The 18,205-nt window shown below is 53.8% G+C and overlaps 1 protein-coding gene across 1 annotated transcript in view; it reads left to right on the top strand.

Annotated features, from left to right (window-relative positions):
- Positions 1–2,469: 2,469 nt before the first annotated feature.
- Positions 2,470–18,205, top strand: part of KAZN (kazrin, periplakin interacting protein) — an 85,547-nt gene continuing 69,811 nt past the window's right edge. The window contains exon 1 of the mRNA XM_082009426.1: positions 2,470–2,647. Coding sequence (XP_081865552.1) covers positions 2,485–2,647 — 163 coding nt within the window. The 5' untranslated portion in view covers positions 2,470–2,484. The remainder of the gene's footprint in view (positions 2,648–18,205) is intronic.

Here is an 18,205-nt window from a genome sequence, read left to right as displayed (position 1 = left end):
TTTAAATAGCACACGCGCTAATGCAGAAATTCTCCTGCACCGGTAAATTAAAAAGATTCCAGCGCTGCCTGTATAGCAACTCAACTAGTCTATTATTAAGGTTAGATTGAGTGAGAAGCGTAATTTGGACTTTGCTTCAGCAGCTGAATGTGTTCTTGGAAGGCTCAAATCAGTTTTAACCTGATTTTTTATGATAAAAATAATGTGCCTGCGCTTTAAAGCTGAGTTCCTTTCTGCTGAAGCTTACGTTTTATTCAAGTGCAATGACTAGGCTTTGCATATACGGCACTGCGATTGCACATTCGGGTTATCTGGTTACATACATAATTCTCTCATTTGCAAGCGCCGTTTGCAGCGAATACTCATGTAAATTAGGCATGAAACCGGGCATTTATCTTGATTAGAATTCAGTTTCTCTATATCCTTAAAGAATTTTATCTTGTTCAGGGAGGGCTGCGTAGACGATGAAGAAAGAATTTCAAAAATTGCATTTATTCTCCTTGGGGGTTGTTTGTCCGCCGTTTGGGAAGTCGTTAAAGAAAAGAGCCCTTTCCAGCGGTACTCCCTGGCCCAGCGCTAGTGGTTGGGCTGCAGACACTGCTGGGCACTCTCGGTCGAAAATAACTTTCCCTTGAAGAAACCACCGGACCATTTATCTGAAAACTAGATTGCTTTACAAAATCCTTTTAGAGATTACAAGGTCTAGACGCCCCTCGACAAGGACTCGGTCCTTTTCGCTCTGGGCGAGCTGGCTGTAGGCACGACCCGGATCAGCTCTGAGGGATCCAGGCGGATCTCGGTCTTGCTTGTCGGCGGACTGACGCGGCAGATTCGCCCGATTTCTGTTCCGGAACGCTGCCTGGGGCCGCCGCGTGCCAAAGCCCTCTGCTTCTGCAGAGCCGCGTCCCAGTGCTCCCCGGGGACCGTCACTGCGCCGGCCGGCGACGGGCTTCTGCTTTATCTCACGTCAGGCCTCTCGGAGGGCTGCAAAGATGACTCTGGGAGAAGGGAAGCCCTTTTCTACCGCTTTTGCTGTATTTTGGCGAAGGTCTCGGCCATGCCAGTGGTGACGCAGAGGAGCGGCCTGAAGTTCAAGGAACTGCCCCGAATTCTCGGCTTGCTCAGCCAAAAACCTGAGTTTAGGCAAATATCGGAGGGTTTAGCAGATCGTACAGACACGGGCAGGACAGTTTCTCCCCGGGGCTGTGATTTTCTCTGGCTTTTCCCTCGGCGAGAGCCCTTCCTCGCTGGCGCTGGCTGCCCGCTGGGCTCCCCGCACCCCGCTCCCGTGTCCGCAGGGCCCCGCGGGCTCCCACCCGCCGCCGTGGGGGGTCCGTGCCCAGTTCCTAAACTCCTTTGTGAACTTTTCAGGCGGCTCAGGTGCAAACAGGCAGCGCTGCTGCCCGCCGCGTCGGGACGCGGGGACGGTTCGGGGAGGCGCAGCCGTGCCGGCCGCGCGTTCCGCAGCGGCACCATTCCATGTCGGTGGGGATGAAGTTGGCCTGCGCGGCCGCCGCGGTGAGGACCGCAGCTCTGCGGCTTGCTGCGGCCCAGGCCCTGGCAAGCGTGCCAGCGGAGCCCTCGGAGGCGTCGATAAGGCACGGGGAGCCATCCGCGCTCCCTCTAGCAGTCGCCAGTGATGAGACCGAATAATTCTCGATTTTTCACCCTGGGTTCGTGCCACATGAACCGCCGGCGCTAAGCACTCTTGCATTCACCATCGCTACAGCAGTGACAGCACACAGGTTGCTCTTCCCCCCCCCCCCCAAAAAAAACCTTCCGGGGGGGGGGGGAATTTTTGGAGCCCATTTTACCTCCACCTGCTTTTGGGTATGGCCACGCGCCGGGCAGAACCTGAGCCCAATTAGCAGAAAGGCACTTAATTAGCGGCATTCTCGGCACACCGCGGGCACTGCAGCACTCGCCGCACCCGCCCCAAACTTCCCGGGGGGAGGGGTTGGGGGTCTCGCTATAAACGCAGCGCTGCCGCGGCAGAGCTGCCCCCCCTCCCCGCCCGTAGGAGGGACCCGCCTCCGCGGCAGACGCTGAGCGCCGCGCAGCGCCGCGGATGCCCTCGGCCGAGCCGCGCTCGCCTCCGTCGCGGCCCTGCCCGGGCTGCCGGGGGGGGCAACAGGTAGGGGGCACCTCCCCCCGCACCCCCTTGTATTGCTCCGTCCCCTTCGCTCCCCACTTGCGTAGCTCCCTTCGCACCCCCCCGTCCCCTTTGCCCGCCGCTTGCAGAGCCCCCCTCGCACAGCCCCGCTCCCCTCCGCACCCCCCTCGCGCCCCCCCTCACAGCCCGCTCGCGCAGCTCCCCCTCAGGCAGCCCCTTCCCCGCCCCACTGCCCCCCCCCCCCCCCCCCCGCGCTCGGCACAGCCCCCTGCCCGCCCCCTTCCCCCCCCCCCCCGGCGGCGGTGCCTTGCGGCTCCCGCTCTCTCACCTCTCTCCTCTTCCTCCCTCCCCCCCAGGCCAAAATCCTGCACATGATGGACGACAACAAGCAGCTGGCGCTGCGCATCGACGGGGCGCTGCAGGCGGCGGGCCAGGAGGTGACGGCGCTGCGCGCCGAGCTGGCCGCCACCGGCCGCCGCCTGGCCGAGCTGGGCAGCGACCCGGCCATGGAGCACGGCCCGCACAGCGCGCAAGGTGGGTGCCGCCGGCCGCGACCCCCGCCGGCCCGGCGGGGGTGATGGGGGGGCAGGGGGTGTCGCCTGGGGGCCGCCTCCCTTCCGAATTATTTGTGGTGGGGTGGGGGGGGTTGGCTCCGGAGCGAAGCCGCCGAGGGGCCGGCGCGTCCCGTCGGAACCGGCTCCGCCGGTCGCGGGTTCCCCCTTCGGTCCGTAGCAGCCTCCTGCTTCCCTGCTCCGACCTCCCCCGGCCGCCAGCCCGGGGCGGGATCACCCCCGCATCCCCCGCGCCTGGCTGAGCTCGCCCCGCTGGCCCCGCACCCGGTACCCCCGGCTCCCGCCTCCGCTTTGGCGCCGGGACAGGGAAGCAGCCATGTTACGGCCGCGGGCCCGGGGCGGGGTGGGGGGCAGACCCCCGAGCGGCCGGTACCCTCGGCACGGCGTTCACGAAGTCTTGGGGCCAGCGGCTCGCGCAGCCCCGATGCGATGCATACGTCCCCCTCCCTCTGCGCTCGACCCCCTCGAAACTTGGCAGCAGGCCTGGGAGGCCGGGGGTGGAAAACGGGGTGCGGGGGGAGCGGGAAGCGATTTCCGCTCTTGGCTTTGCGCGAAGGTTGAACCAGCGGGGTCCGAAGTTCTGCGGCGCTCTTGACCGGGGTCCGGCTCTTGCATGGCTGAAATTCGCTGTTTCCGGCTAATCGAAGTAAGTGCTGCCATCGCCGTTGCTTTAGAAACATCGAAATACCAATATATCCATCTTCACCAAATAATCGTAGGCTTGCGTGACCATCCACCCTGGTGTCGGGGCAAACGTTGTGCCTTTCCGGTAACTGAACTGAATTTACACCTGCGTGTTAAAAACGTCGGTAACTGTTGCTTACCCGTTACTGACTGTGAGCGTTTCTTGGTATGCCGGTTAGGCGTGGTTTAACAGCCGTGTTCTGGTTAAGCTGTGGCTTTTTAAAGGTAGCGTAGCTCTTGGTGGGCATCGCTGCTCCTGGCAGGCTGCCGTTGCACCGCTGGTGTCTCATGGGTCGTGGCATTAATGCAGATTGATTTAGAGGGATTAATTTGTGCGTTTGTTCCATCCAGCTTGCTGTATTTTGCTGTTTCGGTAGCAGGGGGTGTGCTGTGTGAATTCCACTTCTTCAATGAACTTAATCCATCCTCCGGTGGGTTTGCCGTGCGGCAGGAGCCGGACCCAGCAGAGCGGTAGCCGCAGGTATGCGGTGAGTCAAGTTACATGTGCGGTGAGGTATCTTCAGCATTTCTGTGCCTGTTGGTATAATCTGAACCTGGACCCTGCCGCGTAGCGCATCCAGGCTACCGTGGCACTTTCTTTCTATAAAAATCTGCTGAAAGGGCAGAAGGAGGATGCCTTCATCTTCCCCCGCTGGGGCCGGGGGATCAGGAATGCAGCTGGTGACATGCTGCGGAGGGCATCAGCGTGAGTGTGGAAGTGCAGCCTTGCAGCTAGAAAAACAGGCAAAATCCTTTGGCTGCTTGTGCACACGCGCCTTTCTGCGGGTACACTGTGGCTCGTTCCTTCTCCCGGAGATTTTTGGAGACACACGTGTGTCTTTGCAGAGGGGCAGTGCCTTTCTTCCCACAGCATGCCCCAGCAAGGGAGGGATGTGCGTGCAGTTCTCGAAGAGCCAGGATTTCTTTTTCTGTTTTCCTCAGAGGTTTTTTTAATCCAAGCGGTGGAAGAACTCCCCTTTGGGTTCCTTTACTGTCGTCGTGCTGGAAAACAGTTGGTGCACTGTAACGGTGCTGAAGAATTGTGCTCCGTTCCCCAAAGCGTGCGTGTTTCTGATTAATAACTATGATTACATGTGCTTTGGCGTTGTGGGGTCCCTGTGACCGGTGGCGAAGAGCGGTCCCATCTTCGCCTGGGTGCGGGAGTGGTACCTTCAGCCGCTGCTGAAGGGTTCGTTCAGTCTTCCCATGCTTTAAGCTGGCAAATTTGGCTCGGCGTGCCAGCATCTAGGAGCTAGGAGAGAGGATGTTCCTCTGAAGAGGTGTGACTCGCTGGCCTTGTAGCCATAAATGTGTTTTTATCTTCCCTACGAGTTTAAGAGGCTATTATTTAAAACATATGTGGCCATGTGCCACTGGTGGTGTAGCAGAAGCCAAGCAGTTAAGTGTAAAATTGTGCCTGGAGTGCATTGTGCTTATTGAGGAGAAGGGGACTCGGCAAAACCCGCCAGTGAAACTCGCTCTCTGTTCTGGGCTTCCTCCCTAAGCTTCGTACTATTGTTCATATACTGCCATAAACGCGCTCCTGCATCGCTCTGCGTTTGTACAGGCAGGCCCGAGATATCTGTAGGGAGCCTTATGCTTTTCCTCGAGGATTTTGAGACTGCATTCAGCAGGGTGGGGTGAAAAAGAGTATCTCTGAATATCTCCGCTGTCATGTGCCTTGTAAGTAGGAGGGCCGCCAAGCTGCCTGGTTAAGGCAAATACGTTAAAAGGAAGGCAGCAGGCTGGTGAATTGGGTGGGCAGCCATGTACCTGCAAGTGCAATCCTGGGGTATGCTGGTGGTGCTCGGGTGGCTGACGGGTGCGTGGCAGGGATCTGCTCCAGTCCTGGGAGAGGAGCACGTTGGCAAAAGCGTCGGATCCCTTTGCTTGTCGTGGGAAGGAGCTCGGTGATCTCGTTGCTGCAGGCAGGTGCTCCAGGTCAACCCCGAGTCGCGTGAAAGGCGAAATGTGTGCCTTTGTGCTACGCCCAGCCAGTAATTAATACGGAGTTTGCAAACTGTGTTCTTCATATAATTACAGTGCAGCTTGAGGCAGCTCGAGGTAATAACTCTGCCCCTTTTGCGCACATTGAGACTTTTCTCCGCTGTAATGCACTATTTTTGCAGTGGTGAGCTATGCTTCAAAAACCAAAACAGGAAGAATTCAGCAAAGAGGGAGAGCGGGACTGGGTGGTGGGTGTGCGTAGGTAAGTAGGAATGGAGCTTGCCTATTGTTACAGCCCTTAGTGTGAGTGTTAATCATTCCAACCTCTCAGTCCTGACAGTCATTTTTAAACGGTGAGTTTGCTGGAAGAAGTATTTTGGCTGCAGCCTCCGTGTAAACCTGGACGCAGATCAGGGTGGAAATCAATACCTCGCGTCCCGGCGCTTAGCGCAGCAATTACAGCCAGCTCTCGGGATCATCCGTGGAGCCATGTGTCAGCACCCTCGTGTTTGAATTAGTATTGGTTGACTTAATTGCGAGCAAAAGGTGTGCCTGCACCCTGTGGTCCTGGGGGGGATGCGGGCAGAGCATCGCAGCAAGCGCTGTCGCAGCTTTGTGGTCCCCGGTTGTGCTGGGTGCGCCTCCGGGCTTTTGGCTCAGGGTCTCTGCTGAATCTGCATCTGTATCTTCAGTAGTTTGGATTTCCCTGTGGGTATTGCTTCTACTCAAAGTTGGGGTGCGAAAACTTGCCATGCTGAATCAGGTGGTTGGTTTGTTTAGCCTCTTGTGTTTTGCTTTAGTCTCCTCCCAGCATTAAATGGAAGACACCTTAATTAATGTTGGTAAAGTGCTTGAAGATGTTGTTAATGACACCTTGCTCAGCATTTGGCTTATCTCACTTCCTAATTCTGGGTGTCGGTGGCATGGGCTGGTCGCCGTGTCCCAGCTCGCGTTGCTTGGAGCTGGTGTGCGATGGTAAGAATGGTGGTGTTAGCAGGGGTGCTGCCAAAATTCCGCTGGGAAGGGAGCGGGAGCTATGCCCTGCTCCTGGAATAAAGGATTTCTCCTCTGCTGCGCAGTGCCCTCGGGCATACGCAGCGTAAGAAAGATTTCAGTCGTGACTTGGTAGTTGGTGATGCCAAAGGGCCAGGAGGACCTTTATGCCCATGACAGCCTAAAATAGAGTTTTCTCTATTTCTCTTTGATCCCTGTACACTTTCGTAGCTACAATGCAAAGACTTTGACTTTTGCCCCGGAGGCAATCAGTTACCTCTGTGCTGTTGCTGTTTTGCGAGTCGTCATCTCGGGCTGTTGAAAATGCTCCGTTTCCATCTTCTCAGAAATCTTCCCTGCTATTTGTTCTTCCAGAGTTTGAGAGCTGATATTGTGAAGGAACCTGAGGGATTTGGGTTCTGACTGACCTCAGTCCTGTCACGAATCAGGAGCATTTTTGCACTGAGCTTATAGCGAGATCAAGGTCTTGCTGTAGGCCGCCTAATAATTTCCTACTTTATCTCCATCCTGCATAGTTCATGGTGTGAAGGAGCGATTAGTTTCATGCTCTGAAACAATTGCATATGCTGAGAAGTAAATTTGTGCGTAGTAATATGCACATGGCTGTTTTGGACGCAGATAGCGCCTCGAGTCCCCATTTACATCTTAGTCTTTGAAGATACTAATTTAAAATATCCTTTCTGGAGTCTTTCTAGTCAAAGGCGTCATCTGGCATGGTGAGCATAATATTTAGATGATCATTCCTTTAAGGCCTGTGCAGGGGAGTTTTAGTGAAGCTCTGGAGGATGAGTAAGTTTTAAGTCCTTCAACTTCAGGGTTTACTTGATCCAGGGTTTCCGACTCCCTGGTCCGTAGCATAACCACGAAGACGTTTGGTGTTAGACTTGCAGCTGTGGAGAGCGAGGTATCAATAGGTCCTGGTCTTAAACGTGGGGAAGATGAAGGGTGGCTTTGTCTGTTGGATTCGGGCGCGCTCTCGATCGCCGGCGCGGCTGGGGAGCCTCCAAAAGGACGGCCTTTCCTCCCGTTACGTTTTCTTTGAGGAGTAAACCTGGTGTTCTCTGGCACCGGTGATGCAGGAAAAAAAAAGCTGCCAAAAGGGGCTTTGCAGTCGGGGAGGCTCATTGCCCAGCCTTTGAGGGCAGACGTCTCTCCCCGAGGGGTCCCTCCGTGCACCGAACAGGGCCCAAGTACGTCGCTATAAATCAGGCGCTGAACTTGGGCGCTGGCGCGATACATAGCAAGGCTTCACGCTCCAGCTTATTAAAATTCAATTCTCATAACTTCTTGTTGACAGCGAAGCGTGAGGTAAGAGCCTTCGGTGCTGACGCGGCAGCTTGCAGAACCGGCGCGCTCGTCGCGCGGAGCCGGGCTGCGGTTTCGTCTGCGCACGAAACCCTGGGGCATCGGTCGACCAAGGGGCCTCGTTTTTCAGGCTCCGTCTTCACCCGTGGGGTGCTGAAGGCTCAGGGCGTTGCTCCTCGTGGCTGCGAGCTTTGCAATCTATTCCCGCTTCAACTTTGCTTGAGTCTTCGTGGCTGACGCTTTCGGGTGTTGGGATGGATTTTGTGGAAGGAACACGTCTGGGGTCCTCAAGCTAGCCAGGTACGTATTTTGATGTTTGGAGGTGCCTGCTGTGTTAGCAGGAGGTGCAACGGGCTCTTTCCGACAAAGGGAGCAGGTCTGAGCTGACCCACCGGAGCGGATGCTGAACAAACGCTCTTGAAAGCGTTGGCCCAAGTCCTTTCCGCAGCCAGTTTGTTTGCAGCAGTCGCGGAGGGGAGGAAAAGCTCTTTGCGGCGTTTTGCTGACGCACCCCTGGCCGAGGGGGGTATCGGGGGCCTGGGGGTGCCTCCCCTGGGGTGAGAGGCTGAGCGGTGGCGACGGGCTGCACGCCAAGGGGACCGAAGGTGACGGAGGCTTTGCGGGAGGACGACGCGTCGCTGGGTAGGAGCAGCTTTGCGGAGGTATCGATTGTGATCCAGCGTGACACGGGCGGCGGCGGCTCCCAGGGGTGTCCTGGTACCCCGGAGCCCCTCAGCCGGGCTCTGGCTGCGCGGCGTCGGTAGTCTGATAAATTCCCTCTTTCTCTAATCGTACTGGTCCTCCTTCCCCGGCTCCCTGCGAGGAGCCGCCGGGATGGGGACGGCGCTGGCGATCTGCGGTGCGGGCGGGCTGCTCCCGGCTGCCAGCCAGGCTCGGTGGGGGTGGCTTTGGGGGCAGGTTCCTGGTTTTCTGTTGTGCCTGATGAAGTTACGTGTCTGTGAGATTGCAAAGACCTCTGAGCGCAGCAGAGGAGCTGCAGCAGGGAGCACCTGACGAGGAACGGGCTTCTGATGCCTCTGTGGTGCGGGAGCTGGAGCGGGCAGGGCTGTGTTTGCCCTGAGAAATGGAAAAAGCTCTCGAGTTTGGCTTTTTCAGACGTGTGGTCAGCTGCAGATTTTAAGTACCTGCAGCACCACAGCTAGAGTTTGCTTTCGGATCACTCGGGCAATGGGAAGGGAGCAAAGATGCCCACGGAAAGATGAAGGGGAGCCTGGTGCCACAGTAAAGGCATCGTGGATCTCTTTTGGGTGCCTGGGAGACTCAGTGCTGGGGAGAGGATCAACCTCGTCACTGATGAAGGAAAAGGGACCGAGCGATGCTCTGCTGCGGTGTGGTCCAGGGCTGGGCTGCATCCTGGTCTTGGAGAACTGCCTGTCTCTCTCGTTGCTTCAGCAAACCTTTTTTGGAAGCAGCATCTCTTCTGAGGGCATCTATAAATCCATTTCTTGCCCTTCTCGGTCCTTACAGAGTTGTTCTGCCTCGCATCTTTTCACGCCACTTCTCCCTCTAAATTAAAATTTCACAGGTTTTATACGCCGCGGCTGGGAGCTGAACCGTCGGGGTTATCTGACGGGGAGCTGGTGTGTCGCGGTCCTCGCTGCTGTCCTCGGGGACACGCTCCTCTGCCGCTCAGCCTCCGCTTTATCGTCCCGCTTTGCTGGGTGGCATCCAGAGGAGAATCCCAAACCTCTCCATTGCCTCCTCTCTGGTGAGAGCGTGTGTCATCCCTCAGCAGGGTGTTAAATTGCCTTTCTGCAGAAAATAGCATGTATTTGGGGGGAGACTAGTATTTGGTGTGAATACGTATGATGTGTGGGATGTAAAGAGAGCAGGCGAGCACAATGCCGTGCTGATGCCTATCTTCAGGCTTTTCTGTGGCTCCTTTTTGGAACAGCCATCAAACCCGGAGAGCTGACATTGCTGTGGAGAAGCGTTTTTTTTGTGGAGAAGATGAAACGGGGCTTGTGCCTCTGCTGCAGCAGATCGAGACCACTGACAACGTCTGCGGTTTGTAACCGAGAGCCTCTCGGAGACTTGAGTCTCTCTTTCCATTTGCCTTTTGACTCTTACAAAAACGTGGGATTTGCAGAAGTGGACGTGTCTTTCTGATAGTAACGACCCGTGCTGCCCGGCACGTGAACTTGCCAACCCGATCTCTTGGCCGCCTTGGCACGGGGGGGTTGCCGGCGGCGAGGGTACGCGAGCACGCACGCCGCTTAGGCGCAGAGACAGAATCGTGGAGGAGAGCTGGCAGCGCGCCCGCGCGCTTCTGCTCCGGCCTCTTATTTTTAAGCGAACCGTCCATCCTCCTCCTCTGGAAATCACCTGGGGAAAAATAGCGTGGGGTTACCGTTGGCCTTCACCGATGGCTGATCGGGAAGCCCCGTGCCGGGTCTTGCGCAGGCAAATTGCCGTAAGGAGCAGCTTCCCGTGCTCCCTTCGAACAGCAGAATTTCCTAAAATGCTTAGTTTGGCGTTTTGTGCATACCTAAACAAGAACAAGAGTTGCATACCCTTTAGGGATGTGTTAAATATCTTTGAGATTCTGCTTCTGGCACTTGGACTGGCTTGAGCAGCCTCTGCCCTCCCATCACAAAGCGGTATTTTTTTTTTCCAGGATATTTCTAATTGCGGTCAGATGCTGTTGCGGGCCGAAACGTGCCGTAGGCGCACAAGCATGGGAAGTGTTTGCCTGTTTTCCGGGGAGACGTGCTGTGTTGGGGGTGGAAAGCAAAGCAAATTGATTTGAGGAATAGATTGGAGGAACTTCGCTTTGATGTCTAGATTTAAACGGTCTAGACGCTCTCTTAAGTTGCAAGGGGGGGAAAGAACATCTTCGAAGGAACGGAAAGGACCGCTGTAAAGGCTTCGGTGGACTTGGAGCCGAACGACGTCATTTCGTGGCTTCCTGTGACAGCAGCGTGTTCGGAAAACAGATTCCTCGTCCCGTGATGGCAAATACTACCTCTGTGTGTGTGTTCCGCATTGTTGTTTCTAGCCTTAAAAGCACCTAATTATTTGCTCTCACGCTTGTCAATTATTGCGTTAGCTGCTCCGGCAAAACCTGTTTTATCCATCTGCAGATTCCGAAGGTTAATCCCTCGGACTTTTATATCCCCCGTAATCTGGAGTTGTTAAATGGCTTTGCCCAAATTTGTCATTATTTCTTTCCTGCCAAAGCGATGGCTCAGGCAGGAGGAGGGGAAGCGCTTCGGGCGGAGGCATCTGAATCTGCAAAGATCGTCGCCGTCATCCTTGGGAACGGCGCTCGTTTAAAGCTCGTTTGTTGTTCAAATGAGCTTTGGTTTCTCCACCCTTTGTGGTGGAGAGCGGCCCAAAGCGGACAGTTTGGGGGCAAGAGGCCTGATTAATGGAATTACTGAATTCCCACGAAAAGCAGCCGGAGCTGGTGGGGCTGAAGCTGTGCAGCTCCTGTGGGAAAAGCCATCAGGATGAAAAAACTCATCGTGGCGTGGGTCTATGGGAAACGGCAGAAAGGCCACCTATTTAGCAAAAAAGGCGTATTTTGGAGGAGCGAGTTGGAATATAAGCGAAAATGCTGTGGGGTTTGTTAATTATGGGGTACCCGGGCAGTTAGTGGGTGCGGGCTTGAGCGTGGATCCCTGTAAGTCCTGATGCTTTCGTACGCAGATGCGTTTGCTCGGCCACTGGAGCCGCGGGGAGGGGCAGTGGTGGGGACCAGCCTGGGGAGGGAGGGCGGCTGTGCGGCTCTCCACCGGCCGGTTCCGAGCGTCTCCGGCGGGTGGCCCCGGCCGTGCCCAGCGCCGTCTGCCGCGGTGTAGGGGCTGCCGAAGGAGCCGTCCTCGGAGGGACGTAGGAAAGGGACATTTTTGTGCGCCGTTCCTCCTGGGACGTGCATCGTTTCAAGGTATTTTGGTAAATGATCTCATTTAACACGTCTTCTGCACCCTGCTTGTCGCCGTGGTTTCTGAGCGCGTTCATTAGGGACCCGTTCCGTTTTGGGCGTAATGCCCCCGACGGGCGCGTTTGCTCTGCAGTGGCAGAACGTCTTTGATGCAGCGTTGCGCGGGTGGCAAGATTAATGGAAAGCACTTTACGAAATAGGCTTGAATACCTTGTAGGTTCCTTAAAGATTCTTTTCTTTTTCATTTAAATGGAACCGGATTCTCTTGGGCTGAGGTTTGTTTGATGCTGTTGTGGCTTGTGGGCTGTAGCGTTCCCGGGGTTGGGCTGCCGCGCGCCCGTAGCTCCTGGAAATAGCCCGACGCTAAATCGGGGTTTATGGTTGCGATTATTTGGTATTTGTTTTACTTTGGGGGGGGAAGTATGCATAAAACAAGCCACGAGAGCACTGCCCGTTAATTAGTCCAACAGTAATGTGGTAATGACCACCCTGCAGGATTAAAAACCCATACGCACGTAACGCGTTAACTCTGCTTGTTGGCAGCATTAAATGATCCAGAGAATATCAAATGAGCAGAGCTGGCTGGTGTGCCGGCGACAGCCTGTCAATACCGTGATGTCAGCACGCGCGCCTTTGACCTCATCGCGAGGGTTAGTCAAACCTGGCTTTGTGCGGTCGTGTTTTCCAGTAGATGAGAATATTGTGCCGGGAGAAATCAAGGGGATTCTCACTGGCCAGAGAGCCTTTGTGGATGGCCTTGGGAGCAATATTTGGGTAGGGATTTGCAGGGCTGCAGCCCAGTTCAGGGCCTTTATTAATGTGCTGTTATAGGTGGCTCTTGGACGCGTGGGATTTGGTGCCGCTGCCGAGGTTCACTTCCCTTAATTTCCAAGGGTTGCTTCCACCCCTTGGTACCGTCCTTACGCCGGGAGGTGGTTACCAGCTCTGGGAGAACGTGGGTGACCCGATCCAGTTCTTTGCCACAGCCTGAGCCAAGCCCATGGGGCTGAAATGTCTGGTGAGGTATTTTGGCACCTGTGTGGTTGCAGGGACCTGCCCCTTGGTCAGGACGTGTGTGAGGGGCTTTGGCTGTTGAGTTGGTAGATACCTGCTGCAGGAACTCATGACCAGCGTCGTCTTGGGCCGGGTGCTTGAGGTTACCTTCAAAAATGTTGGTGATGGATCCTCCAGCGTATTCAGAGCTGGGAGCAGCTGAGCTTTTGGGTTGTCCTGGAGAAGGCAAATTATCTGAGCCTTGATGACTTGCTGTGATTTATGCCGATTCCTTTTAGTTGCAGCTGTATGTAAGGATTCCACATTGGGGGATATTCTGCTTAACCGCAGTTCTTGCGAGGTAGCTCTCACTTGCCAGTTCATTTTTGGTTGTTACTGCCAATGCGAGTACAATCTTCTGCATCTTTCCTGGGCTTGTGTCAGCAAATGAGCATCAATATCTTTGTGACAATCTGGTGAGGAGAGAGGAAGTGGAAAAATTGGAGTGATGCTCTGAAGATAATTTTGTTCATGCTTTTTTTTTCCTATATTAAGGGTCAAAGATGCCTGTCGAACCAAGTGTCTTGAGTAGGAAGGGTGAGTTGGGTATTGCTGGCTACAGGTGGATGGCATGAATGGACACGGTGCTGGAGATAACTGGTAGGAAATTATTAAACATACTCTAGTTCCTCTAGGGCATGTCTTCAGTGTATCTTGTATTTCTTTAAGTGGGTGTACACAATTCAGAGGCTAACACCATTAATTAGACCAACAAGACAGACTAATAAAGAAGTGTAATGTCTGTGGTAAACTGGGTTTATCCCTGATTAGCAGAGCTGCTCTGATCTCATTGCAAATCTGTGTATATGCCATTAGGAGAGCAGTATTAAGTTGGTAAATAACACTGCCAAAAAGTTTTCGTTGTTTGCTCTGTTGAAAATGGTTTAAAAAAAAAAAGGAAAATAAACCAGCATGGAACTTTGACTTATAGGAAATCTTTGTGCTTTTATCCTATTAGTCTGGAATAAAGGAAAGATAAGGGTGGAGGGAGGAGGCGTAGGGTACCACAGGCGCTACAGCTGAGACTCGAACTGAGTCAAGGAGGACATCAGGTGCCTCTCCGTAACTCATCCCCTCGCCCCGTGACTTTCGCATCCTCACGCGAGTGCTGCGCAAAACACCGTATTTCTATCAGTGTGCTCACGCTGGGTGAATATTGTCCTGGGCAACTTACAGCCAACTCTGCCGGAATTTCATCCGAAACTTTGCCGGGTAGAGCAGCAGGCCGCGTGCGTGCTCTGCAGGCACCTCCGTCGCGTAGCAGCAGAGGAGGGGCGCGCGGGAAGCCGTGTTATGCACCGGCGAGTTGTTCTGGGTGTTGTTAAAAGTACTATCAAGATGAGGTGCTGGTCAGGCGCCGAACTCCGTAAAGGGGCGTACGGTGTCTGTCTGCGTGACAAGTGCCGTCGCCGACGAAGAATCCTAATGAGGAGCCGTTGCCGGTGCGTCATCCTGCCAGGCTGGGATCTGCGCACGGCAGCTTCCTTCCTACCCTTTTATTCAGGCAAGCAAGAACTTGCTTTCTTAGCTATTTCTCGTGTTATAAATGATGGCTAGCAGGGAAGGTTAGCTACTTTCTGATGAACTCATGAATTTTATTTTTTTATATTTATGTTTTTTCATTTATTTTTATGGGGAAAATCGGTAGCGCAACCGGGAGATTTTCTGCTGTGGATGGTACCTGTGCTGGTGTTTTTGTCTTTGCTGCTCTTCGGCATTTCCTTTAGGCTTATTTGCATGAGGTGGAATTGCTAAGCAAATGTTCCCCGTGTTTTAACCTGTTGCACAGCTACGGTGTGCTGTTCTTTGTTAGCCTGTGACGGGAATGAAGGCAGGTAACCGGAGCGCCCGTTGTGCGGATGTGCTGGCCAACAGACAAAAACCAGCGAGGTCCTTATCAGCGCCTCGTTGATAAACAAAAGCCCTGGTGAGGACCCACCTCGCCTGCCTTAGTTGGCAATTAAATGCTCTTGAGGCTTTGGTTTGTTGTGAAAGTTAATTGTGAAGCACTCCAGCCTTGGCGGAGCTCCCATGCGGAGACTCGTCACGCCTCAGCTGAGCCCTCCGACAGGTACGGGTCTTGCCTGGGCTGGTTCCTGGGGCTCCCTGCGCAGTCGCAGGGGAGGGGCCGGTACCTCCGGAGGGCATTTCTTCCCGGATATTTTAGACACCCCCCTCAATGGGATGGTCCTCCAGAGATGCCGGTCTCTCCCCACCGACTGTAGCGTGAGGCGGGGCAGGAGGTGAGATGATCCCACCCATCATTAATGGGTGTTTAATCTCCTGGCTGCATCGCTGCTGAGGTACCGCTTGAGCTTAATTAAGGGTTGCGTTGGGTAAAGGCCGTCTTGCTTGTGTCAAATTACGTCTGGAACTGCCTGTAAGCAGAGTTGGTTCCTCAAAGGGTGTTCCTGGTGCTGCTTGTTGCCCAACACGTCTCCGTGACCTACTCAAGGAGGCGTCTCTTCTGTCAAGTCTCGGTGTCCTGGAGCAGCCACCGAGATCTTCTTGGGTCTTCAGGGTCGTGACCCATGCCCAGGACCCTTGCAGTTTTGGACTGATCCTCCAGGTCCTCCACGTGAAGGCGGTTCTGGCTTCAGAGCTGCCGGTGCTATCAGGTGAATGAACCCTCTTCTCCTCGTGCTTGGCCTTGCCCCTTTCATTAGCATTTCCATACTCACCACCGTAGGAGCTTTCGGCATTGCGGGTGCTCTGAGGGACGGGGAGTTCTGTCAGCCAGCCAAGCTGCTCAGCACAAGCCTGAAAGAAAAGCAGAAATAAAAGCTGCGCCACATGATTGCACAGGGACAAGGTTTGGGTTGGGTTTTTTTTGGTGTGTTTTTTAAGATGCTTTCTGATAGCACACAGCCGCTGGCCAGGAAGGAGCTGCGTAACCGTGGGATCTGGTGCGCTCCCGGATGGGCGGTCAGGTCGCAGACGTTGCGGTGCTGGACATCTGCAGTGGAGACGTGGGGTCTAAGGCTTGCCCTTGTGGGGCTGGTCTAGGCAGGTTGGTCCAAAGTTGATGCTAGCTGTGTATGTTGCTTTGCTCTTGAGCTTCCATCGCAGCCTCCTGGCTCTTACGACCACCAGGGGCTGTGGGGCAGGCGGGGGCTGCGGTGGAAAAGCATCACCGTGCATGAGGGATCGGCTTGATTCTCCTAAGGAGGGGCACAAAAACCCCCCACCAGTCTCAAGTATAACAAATAGAGCCTCCCCCATCTTGAGGTTCCATCCTCCATTTAAGAGAAATAAAAATACTGCCCCGTCGGTATTGCTTTGTACCTGAGCTTTTATGAAACAGAAGTAAATGTTACGGCTCTGGCAGCACAGATGAGAGGAGAAGGAGAAGCGATGTACGAAGTGAATTGCCCGGCACTTTTATGTTTTTCTGTCTTGGTCCTGGGGCATTCCTGTTGACCAGGCCAGAGCACAACGTGCCCTTACCTAACGCTCGCGTCGCTGGAGTATGATTCTGTCCTGCTGTCACGGGTGAGGATGCTGCATTTATGTCTCAATGAATTTCATCCCTCGGTTTACGTGTCCGGGTCCCCTGGGGAGTATGGCAAATCCAGTGTTACTGAGCACGATGGCACATTTGATTTATCAACTCTATTAATGATCTGGTTGAAAGGAGAAACAACACATTAATTAAATTCACAACCGATGATTAACTTGGTGTTGCGAGCGCCGGGCAGGACAGAGGTTTAGCACGGAGAGACCAGAAACGTAGGCAAGGGGCGGCAAACCGGCACGCGAAGGTTGCTGTGCTCGCAATAGCAGGCAAAAATGGCAAGAATGGGGGATTTGGTGAGAGGATGATGCTTACGATAAATGAGGATGTTGGGCTGTCTGGAGTCACCACCAGTTGTGGCCAAAAAGCAGTGTTGCTGCAGGTGTTGCAGGCTTATACTGGTGCAATGGGAAAGGGGGGGGTGATGGCTATCTATAGTAAGGCAGACAAATTAATATTAAAAACCCCACCAAACCTACAGGTCGTCAAGCATGAGTATTTTGGTGCTTCTGTGTTGACGGTATTAACATAAATTCAAGCCGACCTAAGTGTGCTGGGATAAAAACATTTACCCTTGGAAAATCCTTTGCCCGAATGTGATTTTCACCGTTGGCTTTGGGCTGTTCTGTGTTTTGCATTTCTTTTCTATGGGTTTTAGTAATGAAAACAAACAGCTTGGCTTCACCTTGGGTTGTACTTAACTTCATTTCCAGTTGTTTTCTCTTGTTCCCATGCATTAACACACTTTGTCCGTACTCTGAGCTGCAAGTAGGCAGGACGATGTACTCTTTTAGTTTGGATTTAAAACACTTGTTTTCTAGCACGTTGCAAAATCTCTGAAGTTGAGGTTGCCTAGTTTCTCTTGAAGGATCTACACATGCAAGTGTCCCTGCACAAGGGATGAAGCGCCCAGCCAGTTCTATGGGCCTTGGTGCATAGAGCCACTGCTCGGAGCTAAAGGCATCTGTAGTGGGCTGTGGGTCCCTGCTGGTGCGTGACCTGCTCCCCTCTGCTTTCTGGGTTGTGTTCCTGACCTCCCTAATTGTCTCCAGCTGAAACTCTCCCTTAAAAGTGAGCTCAGATGGAAAATATTTTTATGCAAAATGTTAACACATTTTTTGGGGGGGAAGCCTTTTTTTTTTTAAAGGTGGAGTAGGCTAGAGGTGGTGTATTACTTAAAGTAACCAAAGATGCTTTATTTTAGTAAAGATAGCTGTGGATTGTCTGTAAGGAGAAAAAATGCAGCAAACCCAGCTGTGAGTTATGGTGTGTTGAGCACTACAAGGAGAGGTTTAACCAAAAGCCTCTTTGTCTTCATCCAACCTCTAACATGGTGCAGGTTATTGGAGGGAGGAATTTGAGGACCTGTTTGCAAGGGGTGATGTTAATTATTTGGGGCTGGGCTAAATAAAATTAATTTTGGACACTAAGTGAATTAATTTGTCCTTCTCATAACCCCAACCCACACGAACAGTGCTCAGATTATTAAAGGGCCGTTTTAAAATGAAGAGGAATTTTGCCAGCTCACTGTATTTCTTCTTGGTCGGAAGAAGGATTTTATTTTAAAGATCAATTACCATTGTTCAGCCCCTGTTATGCCATCTCAAAGACACCCAGTGTTCTGGAGTGCTTTCATTTATCTTTAAAATGTCTTGCAATCGATAGTTTTCTTTTTTCTGTATTTTTTTTGTCCTTTTGCGCTACGTTTTCTTTTTGCGTTACACGCTGGGGTACAACTAGGAATGTGTGCTGCCGTTCCGCGTCCGAGCAGTGCCAGGACGGCGGAGAGCGTTAAAGCCCTCGGAAGGTAAATATTGCAAAGGATGCAACAGGGGGGGTCCTGGGGAGAAACCAAGCCAGCAGCATCGAGGGGACTTACCCAGCCCTGGGTGGGGGTGAGCTCTGCCCCTTGGCAGAGCGGGGCGGAGGGCTTGTAGGGTCTCACCGACCGTGGATGGGAAGGACCGGGTCCGACTTGGGATCGGAGAAGAGTCTGTTTGAGCAGGCACCCGCAGAGGTGTGAGGTTGGGCGCTCGCAGGGACGTGGGCAGAGGAGCCCGTTGGGTTTTGAGTTGAGCCCAGTTGAGCACTGGGCA

This window comes from Phaethon aethereus (genome assembly GCF_964289735.1).
Source record: "Phaethon aethereus genome assembly, chromosome: 21".
NCBI lineage: Eukaryota > Metazoa > Chordata > Aves > Phaethontiformes > Phaethontidae > Phaethon > Phaethon aethereus.
Note: the sequence above shows the minus strand (reverse complement) of the source record. Positions and strands in the feature narration are given on the sequence as shown.